The sequence below is a fragment of the Cotesia typhae genome, unplaced genomic scaffold, assembly GCF_013202065.1.
Source record: "Cotesia typhae breed Kobodo isofemale line unplaced genomic scaffold, CoteBio_Ctyphae contig_59, whole genome shotgun sequence".
Lineage (NCBI taxonomy): Eukaryota > Metazoa > Arthropoda > Insecta > Hymenoptera > Braconidae > Cotesia > Cotesia typhae.
Genome location: NW_027423761.1, coordinates 2,456,791 through 2,477,088, shown reverse-complemented (window position 1 = coordinate 2,477,088; position 20,298 = coordinate 2,456,791). Strand labels below are relative to the sequence as shown.

At 27.6% G+C, this 20,298-nt stretch overlaps 3 protein-coding genes across 3 annotated transcripts; 2 read left to right on the top strand and 1 right to left on the bottom strand.

Moving 5' to 3' along the window:
• The first annotated feature begins 738 nt into the window (after positions 1 to 738).
• On the top strand, positions 739 to 4,788 carry Wkd (TBC1 domain family member whacked). The gene is given in 6 exon segments (XM_074250657.1): positions 739 to 1,307; positions 1,377 to 1,645; positions 1,728 to 2,155; positions 2,158 to 2,294; positions 2,371 to 2,640; positions 3,105 to 4,788. Coding segments are annotated over 5 exon segments (1,092 nt in total). The 5' UTR covers positions 739 to 1,307; positions 1,377 to 1,499; the 3' UTR covers positions 3,216 to 4,788.
• LOC141532347 (BRCA1-associated protein-like) lies at positions 3,666 to 9,564 on the bottom strand. Its single transcript, XM_074250653.1, is given in 7 exon segments — positions 3,666 to 5,233; positions 5,236 to 5,278; positions 5,349 to 5,773; positions 7,165 to 7,483; positions 7,601 to 7,790; positions 8,910 to 9,216; positions 9,292 to 9,564. Coding segments are annotated over 7 exon segments (1,692 nt in total). The 5' UTR covers positions 9,368 to 9,564; the 3' UTR covers positions 3,666 to 4,901.
• Positions 9,565 to 9,736: 172 nt separating this feature from the next.
• Nsmase (neutral sphingomyelinase) lies at positions 9,737 to 19,580 on the top strand. The gene is made up of 6 exons (XM_074250656.1): positions 9,737 to 9,911; positions 10,183 to 10,356; positions 10,434 to 10,617; positions 11,347 to 11,673; positions 19,039 to 19,144; positions 19,218 to 19,580. Exons 1-6 carry the CDS (start codon positions 9,868 to 9,870, stop codon positions 19,556 to 19,558), a joined length of 1,176 nt encoding a protein of 391 aa, XP_074106757.1. The 5' UTR covers positions 9,737 to 9,867; the 3' UTR covers positions 19,559 to 19,580.
• Positions 19,581 to 20,298: the final 718 nt, after the last annotated feature.

Below are 20,298 nucleotides of genomic sequence, written 5' to 3'. Positions count from 1 at the left end.
GAGAGCACGGAGACTGACTAAGGCCATACCGGTGATCGTCGCTTTACGTCTCAAATAAATTCGGAAATCAAATAAAATAGTTTCCGAAAAAAAGCATACAAATTTTTTGCGGCAACTTCATAACACTTGATTCTTAAATTTATTTGAAAAGTAATCAGAAAAATAAAATTTCTAAAAATACATTTAAATATTCTCTATCTTTCAAAAACATTCAACTCTTTTCTAGTTTTGAAAATGTTTATGCATATATAATAAAGTAAAATTAAATTACTATAACAAAGCGACAGTTTAATATATCTTCTACAGGATAATTATGTACGAAAATAATGTTTTTGTAAATCATAATTTACAATAAAGTAATTTAAATTTTAGTAAAAATAATTATTAAAATATTTTTTTAACAACTTATAAATAAAATTAAATGACTGGTTTGTATCAATTTAATCGAAAAGAATATCAACAATTTTCCAACTCAATTCCATCCATCAAAACAACAGTAAGTGTATTTAAATTTTTAATTGCCAATTTAAAATCATCGTTTAACATTTTTATTTAAATGTGTCAATTTTTTCAGACGTTGGCAACATTGGCAGTCGATTAAAATGACGTTCTTAAAAACTGGGTGTGAGTCTTAAAAAATAACTATGTAGGTAGAAATTATTCCGTAAGACGGAATGAGAAATAACTATACGATTATTTCTGGGTTAGAAAGAGATGCACGATTTATTTTCATTTTTTCTTTTTGCATCTTTCATCAGGTGGTTGAGGGCGGAAGATAAGAGAATATGATGAAGAATAGATTACTTATCTATTCTTCATGGTGGGGATACGGTAGTAGTATATTCTAAATAAAAATATACAATAGTGGGCGACAATTTCTGTGGGTACTATACATATTAAAATAAATAACTAGTTACGCATAAAGTTTTTTTTTTTTTTTTATTGTTTAAGTGTTCAATTGATTGAATAGACTGTTACTTTGAAGATTGACAGTACGTCTTAGTAAATACAAGTATTTCTCCATTCAATGACCTTAGTGGATTGTAAAATAAACAGAATGTTATTAAAATTACGATAAAAAATCTTTAAAAGTGTATGTGGTCATTTGTGACTAATGGTATGAAAAGTAAATTTTACTTTTCACAGATGTGACAAGTATTTTTTGATTAAACCAAAGAGTTTAATACCTTATATGGAAAAGAAAATTACGTCTAACATTCGATACTCAAGTACTATAAATAAATTTTGTTTTTCATCGAATCTTCCATTGTAAAAAGTATATTGGCTAATCGACAACACTGCATTGAGTAAGTAAAGTTGTGAAATTAATTATTTCTTATGACTTTAATTTAAATTTGTAATTTTTATTTTTTCAGACAGTATTTCAGTATAAAAGATTCTTTTTACTATAATAGCACTGCAATAAATAACCACAGGCTTGTTCATTACATTTGGAGGAGTAATTTATTTTGTTACATAAAGTTTATAAAAAAAATGATATGGCAGCTTTAAAGTTAGATAATAATGAAGAAGATAATTTAGAAACAGAATCGGAAGTCAGTAGTATTTATCAATGTGGATCCGTTTTTTCAACGGTACCTGATAGACATGGATTTTTAGGAGGATCGCAGTACAGTCCTGAAAGGTAAAAAAAAATTTAATAATCATTATTTTTTTTTGCAAATTATTTAAATAGTATTACAATCTGTATGTATAAAAATTTTTAGGAAACCAGCAATACCGTCTGTGATAATTTTAAGAAGAGAAAAAAAATGGATTCATATGCTAAACAATTGGAATTCTTTTATGAAACATAATTACCGTAAAGTTAGAGAAAGATGTAGGAAAGGAATACCACCATCTGTTCGACTCAGGGCTTGGTTGAATTTATGTGGTGGCCAGGCGTTGATGAATGACAATCCACGTTTGTATGAGGAATTGTTGAAACGAACGGGAGATCCAAAGTATCTTGAAGATATTAAAAAAGATCTCCATCGGCAATTTCCGCAACATGAAATGTTTGTGGACAATGCACCTGGGCAACAGGAATTGTTTCAAGTTCTAAAAGCGTATTCTATTCTTAATAGTAAAGTGGGATATTGTCAAGCACAGGCACCGATTGCGGCATTTTTATTGATGCATATGCCTGCTGTGCAAGCTTTTGGTGTCTTGTTGCTGTATGTGATAAATATCTAGTTGGGTATTATAATCAAGGAATGGAAACACTGCAACGTGATGGCGATATTTTATTTGCTTTATTAAAACGAGTTTCTCCTGTTGCTTATAAACATTTAGTAAGTATTAAATAATTTAATTTACTTCAATGTTATAAGCTAATAAAATAATCTTAACCCTTTTTTTTTGTTTTAGAAAAAACAAAAAATGGAACCAATTTTATATATGACAGAATGGTTTTTGTGTGTATATACAAGAACTTTACCTTGGGAAAGTATTCTACGAATCTGGGATATGTTTTTGTGTGAGGGTGTTAAAGTTATTTTCAAAGTAGGATTAGTTTTATTAAAGGGATGCTTAGGACGTACATCTCTAACCAAATGCTGTCCAACAATGTACGAAACTCTCCAAGTTCTAAGAAATCCTCCTCCAGAAATTATGGAAGAAGAAGTTTTAGTTTATCATGTAATAATTATTAATTTATTTTTAATCATCACTATACTAAGAGAAAAAATTACTTTTGAGAAAAAAGAGCATTTTTGTTTCAAGAATTAGAATTTTTCAACATTATTTTTTTTCAACTGAAGATTTTTTTTTTTTTTTACAGAAAGACACTATTGGAAAAAAAGTCTAAAAGATATCTCATTCAATACTTCAAGTTTTTAATGACAAAAAATTATTTTTCTTTTAATATATATTTAATTGTTTCTTCGAGTACGATGGATTAAAGATAGTACAAGCAAAATAATTTTTTGTCATAAAAAACTTGAAATTTTGAATAAAATACTTTAACTGTCTTTTAAGTTGTTTATTTCTGTATTAAAAAAAAAAAAAAAAATTGACTTTATAATAAAAATATGATTTTTTCAGTTAATGAAGAAATAATAAAAATTATTTTCTAATATAAGAATTTTTTTTTTTTTTTCCAGATATTGAGACTGAATTTAAGTGAAGAAGACTTTGAGTACGAACACCAACGACAAAGTCTCAAACGAAAAATGAAAGAACAAACAACTCATATTTCCAATGAAACTGACTGAAAAACGGGCATCTATTTAATTTTCGAACCGTAGCTCAAAATTTTTATGCTGACGTTAATCAACGGTTCATCCAGCTGTATTTTCAAAAATTCGTATTTTCTTGAATACTTATACAGAGAGCATTTTTATTTACATTTAATTAAAAAGACATAGTTTAATTATATTCATAACTTACTAAATGTTATAATTGAAGAAATATTTATTGAGCGATTCAAAAGTAGCCAGAGTCGTCTTGAATTAGATAGTGGCTATTATTTGTATATTAGCGTAGTAAAAAGATAATATTTTTAGTTAGTTCGAAAAATTATAATTTATCACAAAGCTTTGAGAAAAATTTGTTAATAATTTCTTCATAACTGAAGAAATTTAAAAATATAAATTTTATATTACTACAGTAAGTAAAAATATACTAAAAACCTAACATTGTTTTTTGGAAAATAAAAAAAATGATTCACAGGCTTAAGCTGTATAATTAGCACATACAGTTTTAAAGCTAATACTTTAATTGATTTTTTTTTTATTAACAGAAATATAATAAAAGCATTGGTCTTACATCTGACATCATAAATGGACATTTTATTTATAAATAATATTAAAATTTTTTTAGAGTTTATTTAAACATGATATAAATATCTGTGATTTTCGGGAAATTGCACAAATTAGTTAATTAAAATTTTTAAAATGTCCAAAAGTTTCATCCTACTAAATCCAAGAGTTGATAATATTTTATAATTGATAACAATTGAATATCAGAATCCAATATTAATAGCGACATTTACATTCGTCATACGTTCTAGCAATAATTTTATCAACATTATAAATGTGCCTTTTTTTTTATACTATTTATAATCACAAATAAAATATATTAACTAATACTAATATTTATTAACTCAAAGTGCAAATTAAATTTGTTTTCTTTTTGTATGTAATTGAGTACAGTATTATATACAAATTCCAATATTTTTCAGTTTCCATACTTCTTATTTTTTATATTTTTTCTTCAAGAATTTTATTTTTTTTGCAAATTATTAAAAAGTATTAAACAATGATAATATAAAGTCAGCCCGACAAAAAAATAACAATCATAAAAATACATGCAAATCTTTTCAAAATTTTCAATCCCAAATTTTTAAATAATTTTTTTTACTATTATATCACACATAAATAAAACCACAATAATAGTGGGAAATTTGCGATTGTCAGTATCACTAATATTTTCCCTTTATTTGTTTCTTCAATATAATAATTTCAAAACTTTGTTTTTCATTTCAACTTTGAAAACATTTTTAAATAATGTCAACATTTCCAAATATTTTGAGTAAATCACAATCTTTACGAAAAAATAGTTTTTTTTATCACAAAAATGAAATCAAGATTTTTTAGAATTATGCAATTCGTTAAAGATTGATTGATTTTCTCAATTTTTTTCCTTATATATCCAATTTAAAAGTAAAGCTACTTAATATTACATAAATAATTGTAGATTTTACAACAGTTTCAACAAAAATATTTTTATACTAATATTTAAAATATTATTTCGATATTCTTACAGAGTTTTTTTTTTTTTTTTTTTCACTCGAAAAATCTACTAATGAATAAAATTTTGTACAGTAAATATAACTATTGTAAAAGAAATTTCGATATTTAATTTATATATATTTGAATATAACACCTACCCAATATTAATTAGCGTTTACGATTTTGTTTACGTGATCTTGATGATTTGTTAGGAGTAGAACTTTCAGGTATAATAATTGTACCGCCTGCGATATTATCTCTTTCTGTAGAATTTTCAATTTTAGTTTGTGCCTCGAAATAAAACATCAAATCTCTTATATGTTCTTTCATATCTACGACCTCGCTTTCTTTAGTAGTTTTATATTCAGTGAATTCGTCTTGTAACTGTTTATGTTTTGATTGCCATGAAAATTGATTTTGTTCAAGTGCATGTCTTAACGCTTTTTCTTCTGTCAACTCTGCTTGTGCTTGATTTAATTTCACATTTGAATGTTGTAATTTTTTTCCAAGCTCTGTTTTTCGCGTGTGAGACTGACGATTTTATCCTTAAAAATTACAAAAAAATTATGATTTTTTTTTTTTTTTTTTTAATTATACTTATGTTTGATATTTTACCTTTATTTGCGAATTCTCAACAGAAATTTGACTAAATTTGTCCTTGAGTTCAGTAATTTCTGATAATGAACGTTGTTCTATTCGATTAAGACGGTCTTCAAAATATTCTCGCTGTTTCTCTAGTTGTGAAGTAAGTAAATAGGTGAATTCTAATTGAACAGCATCTACTTTTTCATCTACAGCAGCTCCCTCGCCTTTACTAGGCTCATGGCCTCCTTCAACCATTTTTCCGTCTTTATCTTGGAGTAAGCGATGAACAAAATTATCTCCAACGTAATCCCAAACTCTGTTGTTACCCAATTGCATAGCATAACAATGATGGGTATCACGATAATGTTCGAATGCATGGCCTTGATGATAACGTGAGCAACCAATATGACCACAAATTAAACAAATCCATAAAGCATCAGTAGTTGTGCCGCCAGCTGAAAATTAATTGCTTAATTAATACTAGCAACCTGCAGTCACCATTTAACTGCCGAGATTTACGGATTATAAATAAGAAAACTTTGGCTGAATGATTTTTGATGTTCATGACACTATACATTTTTGGATAATTTTGAAATAAATTAAAAAAATAATAGTGCTGTGACAGAATCAATTATAAATAATTTAATCGACAAATTTCAAGGAACAAATTTAAAGAACCAACAAACTATTTAAAACTCCTCCAAAAACTTGGCATAAAAAATTTACTATCACTGAAAAATATATAAAACCGTGAAAAAGCACAAATTCTTTTTAAAATCTGTCTCATGATACCAAATTTAACTAAAAAATTCTTTTTAAAATTATAATATACTCGTCACAAAATTTTTCTTACTCTCTCAATTATTTAAATCATAAATGACTGTTGCTAAAAAAAATACCAAAACAAATTTACAATATTGGTTTACCCGTTAAAAAATTTTTCTTAGTCTCTTAATTATGTAAATTAACTTTTGACCTATAACCATATTGACATGTATAAACAAAAAAAAATAAATTAAAAAATGACGTGTGTCGCGAAATTCGAATTCATTTAAAACTACTTTGAAAACGTATTCATCATAAATAAGCTATTGCTGAAAAGCATATGAAGGATTAAAAAAGTACAAATTCAAATTAAAACCTTCCTTATAATACTAAATTTAATTAAAAAAAACTCATTTCATCATATAAGTACGCAGGAGAAAAAAATTTTCCTTACTCTTTTAATTATGTATAGATTGTAAGATTATTTTAGAATTGAGTAATTAAGATTAAACATTGAAGAATATGAACAATCATACAAAAAAGAATGACCGTATATCAATTTTTTTCAGCTTGAACGAGCCTATGACCAAATAATACTGCCATTAGAAAATTTTAGAAAAGAACATATCGGTGGAGTTAAGGTAAAGAACATGTTTTCTACTACCATTCTGTTGTTCTATTTTTAAAATTTAATATTAACATTTTCTAGGAAGGAAAAAGAAATTCGAAAAACAAACGGTTAAATTTTGTCAAAGCCAAGAACGCTATCTAAGTCTTTTAACAAAGAAGCAAGATAACGTTCTTCAGGAGGTAATTGACGCTACATTGAAAATAGTATGATTGAAAAAAATTTTGATGTATAATAATATTTATTGTTTTTTAGGCTGATGCACCGCTTGATATGGCTGAAAGACATTTTTGTCAAGCTAGCTTAGAGTATGTTTTCTTGTTCGACTGTTCCTATGATACTAAATTTAATTTATAAAACTAATTTTATCGTATAAATACGCCAGAGACAAAATTTTCCTTATTCTCTTAATTATAAGATAATGAATTTTAAATATAAATTATAATTAATTACCGCATTCCATACAATGACTATCTTCTAAAGGTTCTGGTGTTTGTGCATATCGACAGACAGGACAAGAAGTATCACCCCATTTAACTAGACAACTGGAATGAAATGTATGATTACACAATATCGTCAATATTCCGTCAACACTTTCGTCCATTCGTTCTAAACAAACTGGACATGACGGCAGTTCTGTATGCCCTGACAATGACATTCCATTATCAGCCACTTCAACTCTTGAAACGAATACCATATGGCATACAACGTCTGGTTCAAGAGAGTTGTAAGGAGCACCGTTATACATTTCATAAAATTGATTGGCTGCAGTCTAAAAAAAAAAATTGGTCAAATTTTTAATTGGTTAAAAAAATAATTAAAAAAAAAAAATGATCCAAGTGTTAAAATTAAATTTTTCTTCTAGGAGAAAATAAAAAATATTACTTGCCGACGAACGCATAGTAATGAGAGCCATGTATTGATTCGGATTATTATCCTGTAAAATTCTAAAATGTTGAATATCCTGATGACAAGCGGCAGTGAATGTTAATAAGTCATGACATGTCATTGTAGCTGGTACTGATAAAATGCAAACTGTATGACTTCTATCAGCTGCATGATGCATTTCCGTCAATTCACTAAAAATGTTTTAAATTTTATTAAAAAAACTTTTTATCAACTACCCGTGCAAAAAAATTCTGATTCAGAATGAATTTAAGCTTGAAATTCATATTTTGACACAAAAATGAATGAGTTTTGAGATCAATCCAAATTTGAAATTGAATTGAAGATAGCAATTAGCACGCCTGTAGCACCTTCAATCCTGATTTAGAATTTTAATAAAGATTTAATAATATTTAGGATAAATTTTATACATAAAGTACTTTTAAGTCTCAATTAAAATTTTGAAGCAGGATCGGAAGTTCGCCGTGTCAAAAAAACTGTCCTAAAAGAGTCATAAGCTTAGGATCCTAAACGTGACACAATTTAGGACATTTTTATGATAAATTTATGATACCAAACCGAAATGAAATTTCGATTTTAGAAAAATATTGTCGCAATTACTCAGAGAAAAATATTGTAAAAAGTACTTTTATGACAATTTTATGAATTTTAGTACACTTTTATGAAGACTTTAGGACACTATTATGAATTTTAGGAAACTTTTATGATAATTTTAGGACAATTTTAGGATACTTTTAGGACATTTTTAAGACAATTTATTTTTCTAAAATCGAAATTTCATTTCGGTTTTGTTGAAAGTTTAGTTACCATAGCAAACATGCATACTTATATATTTCTATAATCATCCGAATTTAATATGTTACTCATAAAATACCAATAGGGATTATTGTATTACTGCCTGCTCGTAAGTAGTCAGTCTTTCTTGAACCATTAATTTGTTACTACGTGTGATGTTTTCTTCTCATTAATAAATTGTATTTGAAGCTATTGGCTAATTATTTACACGTTTATTTGTAACATTATTCCAATAAATAATCAACAGGTTTGGTGTCATAAATTTGTCATAAGAATGTCCTAAATTATGTCACGTTTAGGATCCTAAGCTTATGACTCTTTTAGGACAATTTTTTTTTACACGGGTCTACAGGTGTGCTAATTTCTATCTGCAAATCAATTTCAAATTTAGATTAATCCCAAAACTAATTTATATTTGTGTCAAAATATGAATTTCAATATTAAATTCATGTTGAATCAGATTTTTTTTGTACGGGTAAAGAGTTTAAATAACCCACTCTTCTTTATATAAATGTAAAATCCCTTGAGTAACTTCAACATATCGATTGCCAGAGAAAAAATCAATTTGATCAGTTGATGAAAAAGATTGGGCTGGTGTTCCTTCTATTGTTCCATTGGATGACACTACATTAATTGGATATGGTAATTCTTCAGAGCTAGATTTTGACGTTGAATTGGGTTTATTAGATCTTATTGGTAAAGAAGATAGTAATGAAACAGATCCTTCTGAAACATTTGGATATGTTTCAATAGTAATATTACGTGGTTCTCTTCGTCCGCGGATTTTTCTAGTAGCCATTTCACCTAAAATAAAAAAAAATTTTTTTAATCAACATGTTATTTAAAAATCAAAATCTGAGATGTAACAAACTTTCATACAGGCAGATTCTTCGAGTTGAGTATTTACAACTTCTATCCGAATAACACAGAGAGACACCAAAGTCGGAGTAGACATCACAAATAATATGTCAAGTTTTGTAGCATTTTATAGATTGATTTTTTTGAGAAAGTTATCACTTATTAATTTTTCTGATGATTAAAAAATAATTTAGACTAAAAATTAAATTTGTTTGTTAGATAATGTCACAGAAATAATTAGTGGAACACTTACTCTGACAAAACAAAGCTAATAATGATAACAATAACAATGTTGTTTTGTACAGGATCATCCACAAATTAAAAATAAACTGTCAATTTAGTATTAAGGTAACCAACACATTTTTTCCTCCACTATTTAGTGTTTTCTTATATTGACAGCTAGGTAGAGCCACAATTAAATGGTGTTCCGAGGTTAAAAACAATCCGATTTCAACCACGTTTGTGACTACTAGTGAAACTGATTGACTGATAACATTATTGTTATTCTAATCTGCAATTAGATTTAGAGTAACATTTATTTTTTTATATTGTTACAGTGATAATAAATTGATATTTTTGGGAATTTAGATATAAGAAATGGATCATGAAATAAGATTTAAAGTTCTTACACTTAACTGCTGGTAAGTATTAGAAATTAATTATTTCATTGTATTTTTTTTTATCGTAGTTTAATAAATGATTGTCACAAGCTGAAGTTGTTTGAAATTTAAGAATATTAAAAATATTTAAATAATCGTACAAAGGTTGAAAAAAACAAATTTTTTTTTTCAATCAGGATTATCATTTTTTTTTTTAATTTTTCATAACAATGAAAGACACTTCACAGAAAAAATGACACTTTTACTAAAATAGGATACATATTACCATATGTTAATTGACTTTGTTTTACAGGGGCATTCAATATATATCAAAAAATAAAAATGAAAGAATGAATGCTATTGCTGAGCAATTGTCTTCGAACGATTATGATGTTGTTTGCCTTCAAGAAGTATGGGCTGCCAAGGATTATGATATGATGAAGAATAAAGTTAAAAAAAAATTGACATACTCTCATTATTTTTACAGGTAGAGTTACAGTTTTTTATTGGCTATAAATAATAATAATGAATTATTTTTAATTAATTATAAGATATTAATTACAGTGGTGTTCTTGGTTCAGGCATATGCGTTTTTTCAAAGTACCCAATTCAAGATGTGATGTTCTATCAATGGTCTTTGAACGGATATGTCCATAAAATTCATCATGGAGATTGGTTTGGAGGCAAAGGAGTTGGATTGTGTAGGTTAAGGGTTAACGATGCGAATATTAATGTTTACGTTGCTCATGTAAGATATTTGTTTATTATTTTTATTATTTATTTATTTATTTATTTATTTAATTTAAATGCCAAGGCAGAATATCCAGATGGCAAAAGTATACAAAAGAGTTACAATAAAAGTACATGTATGACTAATAAAGATTTAAAATTTCAAAAATTTTAAATATTAAGAAATAATCGTTTTTCTTTAAATTGGAATATAATTATAAAAAAAAAAATAGAAGAAAAGTTTAAATTTGAGTATAAATGCTGATCATTTAAAAATTTAGGAATTAAACTCAGTGGTATGAATTTTATAAGATGATAATCTAAGATGATCTAGAGTGATAAACTCATGTAACAGAAATGTGTAAATAAATATCAAAGGTTTGAAGGATTTGGATTCATTGTCTCGTTTAAAAGTTTGAAATTAAGATTCATTTTCTCATTCACACTTCATGAAGAATTCAAATTATGACACTAAAATCAGCAGATGTTTAAAAATTTTTTGATTTTTGTCATTAATTAATTTAGAACACAAAAAATTGCACTTTCATTTTTCGAATTTTTTACATGGAACATTTTTTTTTTATTTTTTTGTATTAATTTTCTCAATGAGAAAAATTCTAAAAATGATCAGATGTTAATTTCAGTATCATAATTTTATTATATATAAATTTTGCTTTAGCCAGAGTTATTTATTCGTTGAAATAAAAAATTAAAAAAAAAAAAAATTAAACAAATTTTTTTTATCTAGTTGCACGCCGAATATGATTGTGAAAACGACGAGTATTCAGCTCATCGAATTCTTCAGGCATTTGAAATGGCACAGTTTATAAGAATGACTGAACAAGGAGCAGATGTTACGATTCTTGGTGGGGATCTTAACACCGGACCAGAAGATTTAGCTTACAGAATTATAAGTGGCGTTGCTTCCTTGACTGATTCTTGCTCAACTCATCATAGTGACAAAGGAACTAGTGAATGTGCCAATAATAGTTATACATGTCGTAAAGTTGCCAACAAATTACCTCAAGGAAAACGAATTGATCATATATTGTACTTAGGATCAAAAAACTTTAAGGTAACTATTGATACCTTTTTTTAACTAGTCCTAAAATTACGAATCATAATTTACATATGAAAAAAAACAATAAACTTTCAAAATGCCCAATTTCACTACTATTACCTATGAGCACTCTTCTGTAATGCCTGCTATTCGTTTATGTCAAGAGTTAACTAGTACAATCACGGACATTAATTTGAGTCGGTTTCTAAGTTTAGGGATTTATGGCCATCAATAAATTTGGCCGTTTCTAAACTATAAAATTGGAAAATATAAAATTTTCCAATTTGTAAAATAAGCAAACCATAAAAATTGATTTTATAAAAATTTAAAAAATTTAAATAAAGTTAATAGTAAATAAAGTTAATTATACCTGCACTAAAAAGTTACAAATAAAAAGACAGCCAACTGTAAATAATAAAATTTTTAAATTAATTCATTTTTAAAAATGAACAGTTAAAAAAAGAAGCATTAATAAAATGTCATTAATCTAAAAATATCGAATTAAAAAAAAAAGAATTTTTAAAAAATATTCCAAATTAAAAAAATGATAAACTAAAAGTTTGAACGTCTAAAACAACGTTATATTAAAACTAGAAATATTTAAGAACGAGAATCTTAAAATATGCCGATCGCTAAATACTGAAAATTTAAAACCTGACAACTTGAATTTAGCTGATTTAAAATTTAGAAATCGCTGAAATCGGCCGTTTCTAAACCTGGTAAGTCGTGAAATCAGCCGATTTGAAACCTCGAAATTCATAAAATTTGCAAATGTTGAAATTTTACACTTTTAAGTATTAATTTGATACTTCGTTTTGTCAATTCTAGTTAATCAACAAAAAAAGGTGCTAAATATTTAACACAAAAATTTTTAACATCAAATTTGTGAGAAAACGAAAAACAGAATTGAAAAAAAAAATTATTTTATTAATGAGTGAATTTATCGGTTTTTATGTTTCAAAATATGTAAAATCTAGTTTTAAACATAAATATTATCAATATCACGCCGCCCAGGCTTCAAATCGAATAATTTTAAGAATTTGCAAATTTTATGCATTTTGAGGTTTCAAATCGGCTGATTTCACGACTTACCAGGTTTAGAAACGGCCGATTTCAGCGATTTCTAAATTTTAAATCAGCTAAATTCAAGTTGTCAGGTTTTAAATTTTCAGTATTTAGCGATCGGCATATTTTAAGATTCTCGTTCTTAAATATTTCTAGTTTTAATATAACGTTGTTTTAGACGTTCAAACTTTTAGTTTATCATTTTTTTAATTTGGAATATTTTTTAAAAATTCTTTTTTTTTTAATTCGATATTTTTAGATTAATGACATTTTATTAATGCTTCTTTTTTTAACTGTTCATTTTTAAAAATGAATTAATTTAAAAATTTTATTATTTACAGTTGGCTGTCTTTTTATTTGTAACTTTTTAGTGCAGGTATAATTTACTATTAACTTTATTTAAATTTTTTTAATTTTTATAAAATCAATTTTTATGGTTTGCTTATTTTACAAATTGGAAAATTTTATATTTTCCAATTTTATAGTTTAGAAACGGCCAAATTTATTGATGGCCATAAATCCCTAAACTTAGAAACCGACTCAAATTAATGTCCGTGATTGTATATGTGACTAGTTCACATTATCTTAAAAGTTTTAAAAATAAAACGGTCAAGTTTTTCTTACACTGTGAAACTAAAAATTAACATTGAGCTTATAAACTAATAAATTGAACTTTGAACTAATAAATTATTAACTAGCAACCCGTAGTCACTATGCGACTGCCGAGATTTACGGATCATGAACAAGAAAACTTTGACTTATGTTTATAATCACAATATATATCGTTTGGGTAATTTTGAAATAAATTTTTAAAAATAATCGTGATATCACAGAATCAATTACAAATAATTTAATGGACAATTGTGAAGGAATGAATTTATAGAACCAAATTACTATTTAAAACTTAACATAAAAAATTGACTCTCAATTATTTAAATCATAAATGAATTATTGAATCATAAATAAATAATTTTAAATAAATTAATTTTTGATTTGTAACTACATTCACATGTATAAAACAAAATAAATATTAAACAAATGACAAAATTTTTTTTTTCAAATTTCTTAAAAAATCAATCTTTTTGATTGAAAAAATAAAGATTGTTGAAAAAAAAAATTTTTTTCATTAAGGGGCACACCTAGTGTGAAATTTCGAAAAAGTCGATTTTTTTTTTTTCATATTTCGGTAGATTACACCTTTAAAAATAACATATTAAAATTTCAAATCGATATCTCAAATAGTTTTTGAGTTATAACATTTTAAAGAGCAGCCGCTCGGCAGCTAGAGTGTCATTAGCTGCGAGACGTACCTGAAGTATTGTTCAGAGTCTACTGTCTCTTCCAGCCCCTATAACATGATTCCAGTTTCTATTGTTGGCTCTCAGGTATACAAAAATATATCATTATAATAATTTCTAGAAATTTCTAGAAATTTTTCGTTTACTGCCACGTAAATTATTTTCGGAGCCAGACACATTTAGTCTCATTGTGATCGTTGTATCGAGCGCATCATAATTTTACACGTGCTATTTTCTTGAAAATGAGTGATCAATCTTCATATTCAAATAAAAAAGGAACTCACAATGTTCCTAAGCATCGATCAATTGCGAAAAAACGCAAGTTTACCGGAAATAGATTTACATTTGAGCAATCTACTGCGAATACCAGTACGTCCGCAGAAAAGTAATTACAAAATAATGACAATAATGTTGTGATTGACCCATCTCATGGATATTGTATTTTGCAATTTTTATCAGTTTTTAGTGCAATTAGTAATTTAGTGGTGTGTAAAACCTGTCAAAAAAAAGTTACTTTCAATCAAGCAAGTTCAAGAGGCCTAGGGTTCAAAATTGCTATTATTTGTGAATGTGGCAATTCGTATATTAATTCTGGACCAATGATTAATAACGCATTTGAAATAAATAAACGTATTGTTGCTGTGATGCGTCTATTGGGCATCGGAATAAATGGGATAAATTTTTTCTGTGGATTAATGGATTTAGCATGCAAATTTTACGACCAAACTTTTGCGGGATGTTTTACGAATTTACAGATTGCAGCCGAAACTGTTTGTAAGCTCAGTATGCAGCAAGCTATAAATGAAGAAAAAGAGCTTACATTAAAGAAAGAAAATTCGGAGACAAATTTGACTGTTAGCGGCGATGGTACCTGGAAAAAACGTGGCCATACTTCCCGTTTTGGAGTAGTTACGCTGGTAGGAAAATACCGCAAGAAAATTCTTGATTCATGCGTAAAATCTGCATATTGTCAGAGTTGTGTTTTTGGAAGAAAAAAAAAGATAGCGAACCTGAAGATTATGAGGAATGGCTATCATTACACGATGAAGAATGTGATGCCAATCATAAAGGATCTGCCTCAAAAATGGAAGTGGATAGTGTAAAAGACATGTTTGGTCATTCCATTAGTAAATATGGTGTAAAATATACCCGCTATATTGGTGATGGTGATAGCGCTACCCACAAAGGACTTATAGATTTGAATCCTTATGATATTCCTGTTGCTAAATTGGAATGCTATCTACATGTGAAAAAAGAATGGGAACACGTTGCCGAAGTGTAAAGAACATTAATAAGAAATTAGGAGGAAAAAGTAAAACATCACAAAAGTTAACTGTAAATTTTATAAATAAACTCCAAAAATATTATGGTTTAGCAATTATGAGGAATCAAGATAATGTAGATGAAATGTATAAAGCAATCTGGGCAACATTTTATCATTTCTGTTCAACTGACAAAAACCCAAATCATAAAAATTGTCCAGAAGGCGCTGAAAGTTGGTGCGCTTATCGCCGCGCGGAAGCTGAAGGAATCACTAGTACATTTAAACACGATTACCTCCCACTGGATCCAGAAGTACAAGAAGCTATAAAACCTATTTATGAAGACTTATCTCGATATGAATTGCTTGATAGATGTAAAGGTAACAATACTCAAAACAACAATGAAAGCTACTACGGTTTACTTTGGCACTTTTCACCCAAGCATCTTCATAATGGCTTCAAAACTATTGAATTGTCAAATAATTTTGCAACTGCAATATTTAATGACGGTTATTCGTCAATTTTGAAGATATTCAATGTAATGGGAGTGATAGTTGGACCTGCAGCAAGAGATTTTGCGGCTCTTAAGGACGACACGAGAATACGAATCGCTGATTATCACCAAAGGTCTTCTTCAAAAGAAGGTCGATCATCTCGAAGAAAAGCTTCTTCAGCTGAACAAGCCCTTTTCGAAGAAGAGGAAGGTGTATTATATGGCCCTGGAATAGCAGATTAGCTGTAAATATGATTTTAAACCACTTATAACAGTGGAAACGATCATTTTATCTTTAAACGCGTTTTTCTCGAAACAGCATTTTCCGAATTTGCTGCAGTGATTACTCAAAAACAAATGATCTGATCACTATCGAATTTTTTTTACATGTTCTATATATAGTTCTCCGTACAATGACCTATCGATTTTTTGATCTGATCAAAAATTTTAAGAATATATTTAAACATGTTTTAAGAATACATAATGAAATTTTTGAAGAAAAAAATTAAATATTTTTTAAGTTATCGTCGATCTCTAACGGCGCGAACAAAAAAAGGTCCTTTACTGCTGCAGTGATTCCGGCCTTCTCCGTGGATGAAATCTAAAAAAAAAATATCTCGTTAAACTAGATAATATTGTCTGTACAATGACCTACGATAAAAAAAAATCAAAAATTGACAATATGGCGGCGTTTTAAAAAAAATAGTCGAATTTTACCTAAAATTTTGGTCGTTTGTGGCCTGCGAAAATTCGATTTTGATTCTACATTATCTTGATTCCTCATAATTGCTAAACCATAATATTTTTGGAGTTTATTTATAAAATTTACAGTTAACTTTTGTGATGTTTTACTTTTTCCTCCTAATTTCTTATTAATGTTCTTTACACTTCGGCAACGTGTTCCCATTCTTTTTTCACATGTAGATAGCATTCCAATTTAGCAACAGGAATATCATAAGGATTCAAATCTATAAGTCCTTTGTGGGTAGCGCTATCACCATCACCAATATAGCGGGTATATTTTACACCATATTTACTAATGGAATGACCAAACATGTCTTTTACACTATCCACTTCCATTTTGAGGCAGATCCTTTATGATTGGCATCACATTCTTCATCGTGTAATGATAGCCATTCCTCATAATCTTCAGGTTCGCTATCTTTTTTTTCTTCCAAAAACACAACTCTGACAATATGCAGATTTTACGCATGAATCAAGAATTTTCTTGCGGTATTTTCCTACCAGCGTAACTACTCCAAAACGGGAAGTATGGCCACGTTTTTTCCAGGTACCATCGCCGCTAACAGTCAAATTTGTCTCCGAATTTTCTTTCTTTAATGTAAGCTCTTTTTCTTCATTTATAGCTTGCTGCATACTGAGCTTACAAACAGTTTCGGCTGCAATCTGTAAATTCGTAAAACATCCCGCAAAAGTTTGGTCGTAAAATTTGCATGCTAAATCCATTAATCCACAGAAAAAATTTATCCCATTTATTCCGATGCCCAATAGACGCATCACAGCAACAATACGTTTATTTATTTCAAATGCGTTATTAATCATTGGTCCAGAATTAATATACGAATTGCCACATTCACAAATAATAGCAATTTTGAACCCTAGGCCTCTTGAACTTGCTTGATTGAAAGTAACTTTTTTGACAGGTTTTACACACCACTAAATTACTAATTGCACTAAAAACTGATAAAAATTGCAAAATACAATATCCATGAGATGGGTCAATCACAACATTATTGTCATTATTTTGTAATTACTTTTCTGCGGACGTACTGGTATTCGCAGTAGATTGCTCAAATGTAAATCTATTTCCGGTAAACTTGCGTTTTTTCGCAATTGATCGATGCTTAGGAACATTGTGAGTTCCTTTTTTATTTGAATATGAAGATTGATCACTCATTTTCAAGAAAATAGCACGTGTAAAATTATGATGCGCTCGATACAACGATCACAATGAGACTAAATGTGTCTGGCTCCGAAAATAATTTACGTGGCAGTAAACGAAAAATTTCTAGAAATTTCTAGAAATTATTATAATGATATATTTTTGTATACCTGAGAGCCAACAATAGAAACTGGAATCATGTTATAGGGGCTGGAAGAGACAGTAGACTCTGAACAATACTTCAGGTACGTCTCGCAGCTAATGACACTCTAGCTGCCGAGCGGCTGCTCTTTAAAATGTTATAACTCAAAAACTATTTGAGATATCGATTTGAAATTTTAATATGTTATTTTTAAAGGTGTAATCTACCGAAATATGAAAAAAAAAAAATCGACTTTTTCGAAATTTCACACTAGGTGTGCCCCTTAAACATGATGGAAATTTTTTATGGTTGTACCTGAAAACTAGACACTTGGAGCTACAATTTGCTTTTTTTTTTTTTTCTGTACGATCATTTTTCTCGGAGTTACTGCTCGTTAAAAATCATCCAAAAATTTAGAATTTCTTTTATATCTCTTATTTTTGTGACTAGTCTATTTATAACTATTTCGAAAACTTATAATAAAAAATAACTATTGCTGAAAAGCATATGAAACATTGAAAAGGCACAAATTTTTATTATTTTTTTGATTATATAGACTCATAATGTATAGATTAAAATCTGTATGGAATGATATAAATTTAACTTGAATAATATCAAATATACTGTGGGAGTACTTTTCCACTCTCAAAATTTTTCCGTCAACCACCGTACTCTTTAGGCCATAAAATCCCTTCCCCAACATTCAAGGGGCTCATGACGTCATGGGACCCCAAGAATAACGCTGTGTTAGAAAACTAACACCCTCGAGAGTCAAGGGGCACGAGGGAGATTTCCCTCAGCCTCTGAGATACGCACATCAACGGTTTAAGACCCTTGTTCTATTTTCTTATACTTAACTTATCGCATTATTGTAATCGCGGAGTACCATCTTGACACTTATATTTATAAAAAACTTTAATTATTGTATTACTTTACGGATAACTATATTCTACGGGATTGATTAATTATTGTGGAACTTAATTAACTTCATTCGAGTATTGTAAAGAGTATAGTTATAAATTGAATAAATTGCTAAACTAAAGAAATAGACTACTACAATACTAACTATTTCCTTTTTTGAACATTAAAATTTTAAATGATCTGATGAAATTTATTTACTGATTTGTATTTCTTTAAATTTACTCAATTAAATTTGATACAAATGTATCATAGTATTTATGTGATTTTAAAATTATTATGTATTTTTTGTTAAATAGGTAGACGTTGTAAACTGTCATCAACCATTTCCGGATAGAATTCCAAACAAAAATTTCAGTTTTTCTGATCATGAAGCCGTTGAAACAGAATTCAAATTTACAAGAGGTATTAATTCATAACTACTAGTAAATTATGCTATAAATATTGGATGTAATTATTTAATCTCTATTTTTTTAAGGAGTATACGAAGTAAATAATATTGACATAAGATCCACATTGAAAGAAGCCTCCCACATATGTAGTGAAGCCTTACGAAATGTAAGAAAACAACGTATTTGGTACATAATAATGAGTATTGTACTAGTAATACCCATTATCTATTCAATAAGTCTTGATGTTACATTCCAATCAGTCGGAGCCATCATCGGATTAAACATTTTACGTCTTTTTATTACTGCGCTTATTTGTTATTCATTATTTATGAGTTCTATTTGGAATAATGTTGAACAAAATGCTTTAAAAGCTGGTTGTTTAGAAATGGAAATTCACTTAAATTATATTAACAGTAAATACAGCTAAAAATAAACTACATTAAAGCGAATATTGTGTTAGTTAACTTTTTTTATTTAATTTCATAGAAGGCAATGTAAAATTTCGAATGTGTTGACTGCCAATTTTTTTGTAAATATTTTCTTGAATTTTATTATCTATTTTACATTTTTAAGATTTTATTTTGAATATTCCACTGCTGAAAAAAATTTTAATTTATCTTTAAAATAAAATATATATCTTTTACCTTAGTTAAATTAATTTTAAAATTTTTCTATAAGAAAAGCAAATAAATGAAATTGATGGCAAATAAAAAAAATAATAAATTTAATAACTTGAATAATTTTTATGAAATGGCAATGAAGTTGATGTATAATTTATTAATTCATTAAAAATTTTATTGATACAATTACTATAAATTAATGTTACAAAATTTAAAAACGAATGAGCTTTCACCATTCAGTTGGATAATATTTTAGGCCGAAAAAAAACTTGCCTGCTCATTAATTTTCTACATTTATTAACTTAATTTATTCAGTTTATGGCTCTTTTTAATCTTCATCAAAATGATTAGCAAATTATATTTATTACATTAACTGAATTTAATTCAGTGAATTATTATTTTTTTTAATATTAAGTAGTTAATTTAAATCGTAAGCATTTATAATTACATTTTAAAAATCATATCAATATTATATTACATTAATAATTATAATAAATAACAATTGATAACCATATGAATCCCGTGTGTAAAATATTATTTAGACTAT

Excerpts from the sequence above, each read along its gene's own strand:
- Nsmase (XM_074250656.1), top strand. The coding sequence starts at position 9,868 with ATGGATCATGAAATAAGATTTAAAGTTCTTACACTTAACTGCTG. Across the intron at positions 10,357-10,433 it reads TACTCTCATTATTTTTACAG|TGGTGTTCTTGGTTCAGGCA; the intron begins GTAGAGTTACAG and ends TATTAATTACAG. Across the intron at positions 11,674-19,038 it reads TAGGATCAAAAAACTTTAAG|GTAGACGTTGTAAACTGTCA; the intron begins GTAACTATTGAT and ends TTTGTTAAATAG.